Source organism: Leptodactylus fuscus, chromosome 5 (genome assembly GCF_031893055.1).
Source record: "Leptodactylus fuscus isolate aLepFus1 chromosome 5, aLepFus1.hap2, whole genome shotgun sequence".
NCBI classification, from domain to species: Eukaryota; Metazoa; Chordata; class Amphibia; order Anura; family Leptodactylidae; genus Leptodactylus; species Leptodactylus fuscus.
Genome location: NC_134269.1, coordinates 3,057,023 through 3,059,113, shown reverse-complemented (window position 1 = coordinate 3,059,113; position 2,091 = coordinate 3,057,023). Strand labels below are relative to the sequence as shown.

General features: G+C 40.7%; 1 protein-coding gene across 1 annotated transcript; it reads right to left on the bottom strand.

Moving 5' to 3' along the window:
• Positions 1-352: 352 nt before the first annotated feature.
• On the bottom strand, positions 353-1,679 carry LOC142204287 (olfactory receptor 5G9-like). Its single transcript, XM_075275597.1, has 2 exons — positions 1,617-1,679; positions 353-1,270 (listed from the first exon to the last, which is right to left on the bottom strand). The coding sequence occupies exons 1-2, from the start codon at positions 1,677-1,679 to the stop codon at positions 353-355; spliced, it is 981 nt and encodes a 326-aa protein (XP_075131698.1).
• Positions 1,680-2,091: the final 412 nt, after the last annotated feature.

Here is a 2,091-nt window from a genome sequence, read left to right as displayed (position 1 = left end):
CTCCTGAAGAGGAGCTGAGGGGGATCATCGACACCAACAACACGCTCATTATATGGTATCCCAGCGAGCTGCTTATATGTCAGAACAATCACAGGCACGGTGTGAGGAGGAATATTACTTGACTGGTACAGTACATATAATATAAGTAGGAATTGACTAATCAATTACATAATATATTAACAAGTACCAAGACAGAGGTTCACGACTTAAATTACTCAGAATATCTGTCAAAAAATATGTGAATATAGGCAACAATGGTTTAATGTTTAACACGTCCATGTCAGAAACATACAATATATGTAAGACACATCATGTTAGTTGTATATAAGATATGTGTGGATGTCAATGTCAATCAGCGCTTGAGAATTGTGTCCTGTACGGCTTTCTTAATATCTTTATTCCTCAGACTGTATATAATGGGGTTGATCAGTGGGGTAAACACAGTATATAGCAGGGAGAGGATCTTAGTGACAAGCATTGATTTCCCTCCTATTGGGAGAACATAGACATTGAACATGGTCCAGTAGAATATGGAGACCACAATGAGGTGGGAGCTACAGGTGGAGAAGGCTTTCTGTCTACCAGTACTGGATGGGATCCTTAAGACGGCCCGGACAATATAAGTATAAGATAATACAATGATGGTAGCTGGGATTAATATAGTTGGAACTCCCATGATATCCATCTCTAAGTGAACAATAAAGGTGTCGGAGCAGGAAAGTTCTAGTAAGGGAACAAGGTCACAGAACAAATGGTCAATGACATTTGGCCCACAAAAATCTAACTTTGATGGTGTAAAAGCCATAACAAATGAAGAAAAAAATCCCAACAACCAGCACATCAAAACTGATTTAAAACAAATGTGATTTGTCATGATAGAAGTGTAACGGAGAGGATTACAGATGGCCACATATCTGTCATAAGACATCACTGAGAGGAGGAAACATTCAAGAACCTCGAAAGAACCAAAACAATAAAACTGTATGAAGCAACCAAAAAAAGTAATGGCCGCCCCATTATTCAGTAGGATGTGGAGCAGTTTGGGGACAATATCCATGCTTAATAGAATGTCACTGATGGAGAGTTGTGAGATGAAGAAGTACATTGGGGTGTGGAGGATCTTACTGGTGGACACCAGGGTGATGATCAGGAGGTTCCCACATAGTGTTAGATTATAAACAATGAAGAACAGAAGGAAGAGAAGATTTCTTAATAGTTGACTGCCCTGAAATCCTAAGAGGAAAAAACTTGTGACGACAGTCCGATTGGTCTACAAAATATGAAGAATAAAAGAGCAAATGTGACTGCCATGATATACAAGGATGATGGAGTAGTGCGCCGCTCATTCACTGTATATGAGAACGGCCACACTGTAATAATAGGATATGAATGTTCACAGCCCTGAGCTAGTAATATAATCCCTGTAATCCCTACAATCTACAGACAACCATATTCTGTAGGTGGAGACCAAGTTATGAGCATTGTCCTCAGATAGGAACATAAACCAATAATATAATATAGGACAAAGTCTCCGGAGATCTTATAAAGTAGTGGCCAACAGGCACAAGGAGAACTCCTCACCCTCTGTAAGTGGTCGCCTTCTACCAGTCACATACATAGCAGGACAATCCTCCCCATTCTTCTGGGTAATCTGCTGCAATCCACTGAGGATCTCTCATCACTAAGGAGGTTCAGTCCATGTTCAGTCCCCCGATAGAACCATATATGATAGAGAGAGGCTTGTACTGACATCTGGAGATTTCCTGCTCCCGTCTTCTGCTTTCCTATTAGGCACAGACAGACAATGTACAGGCTGACCAACAATTCACTCTTTTAGTAAATGGATTAAACACCTTCAATACATGTCAGAGGTCTGAACCCCTTAGTGAGGAATGGAAAGTCAGACTGCAAAACATTAACACATTAATGACCACTGATGTACATGCATGTCGATGGTCACATGGGTTGTATGCACCTTGCTCGGGAGTTTAGCATGTTTCATATCTGGACCACATTGAAGCCACAGTCAACCAAGTCTGCAGGGTCTAAACCATTAATTTCTATGGGCTCGGTTGTCCTGACATTGAAGAA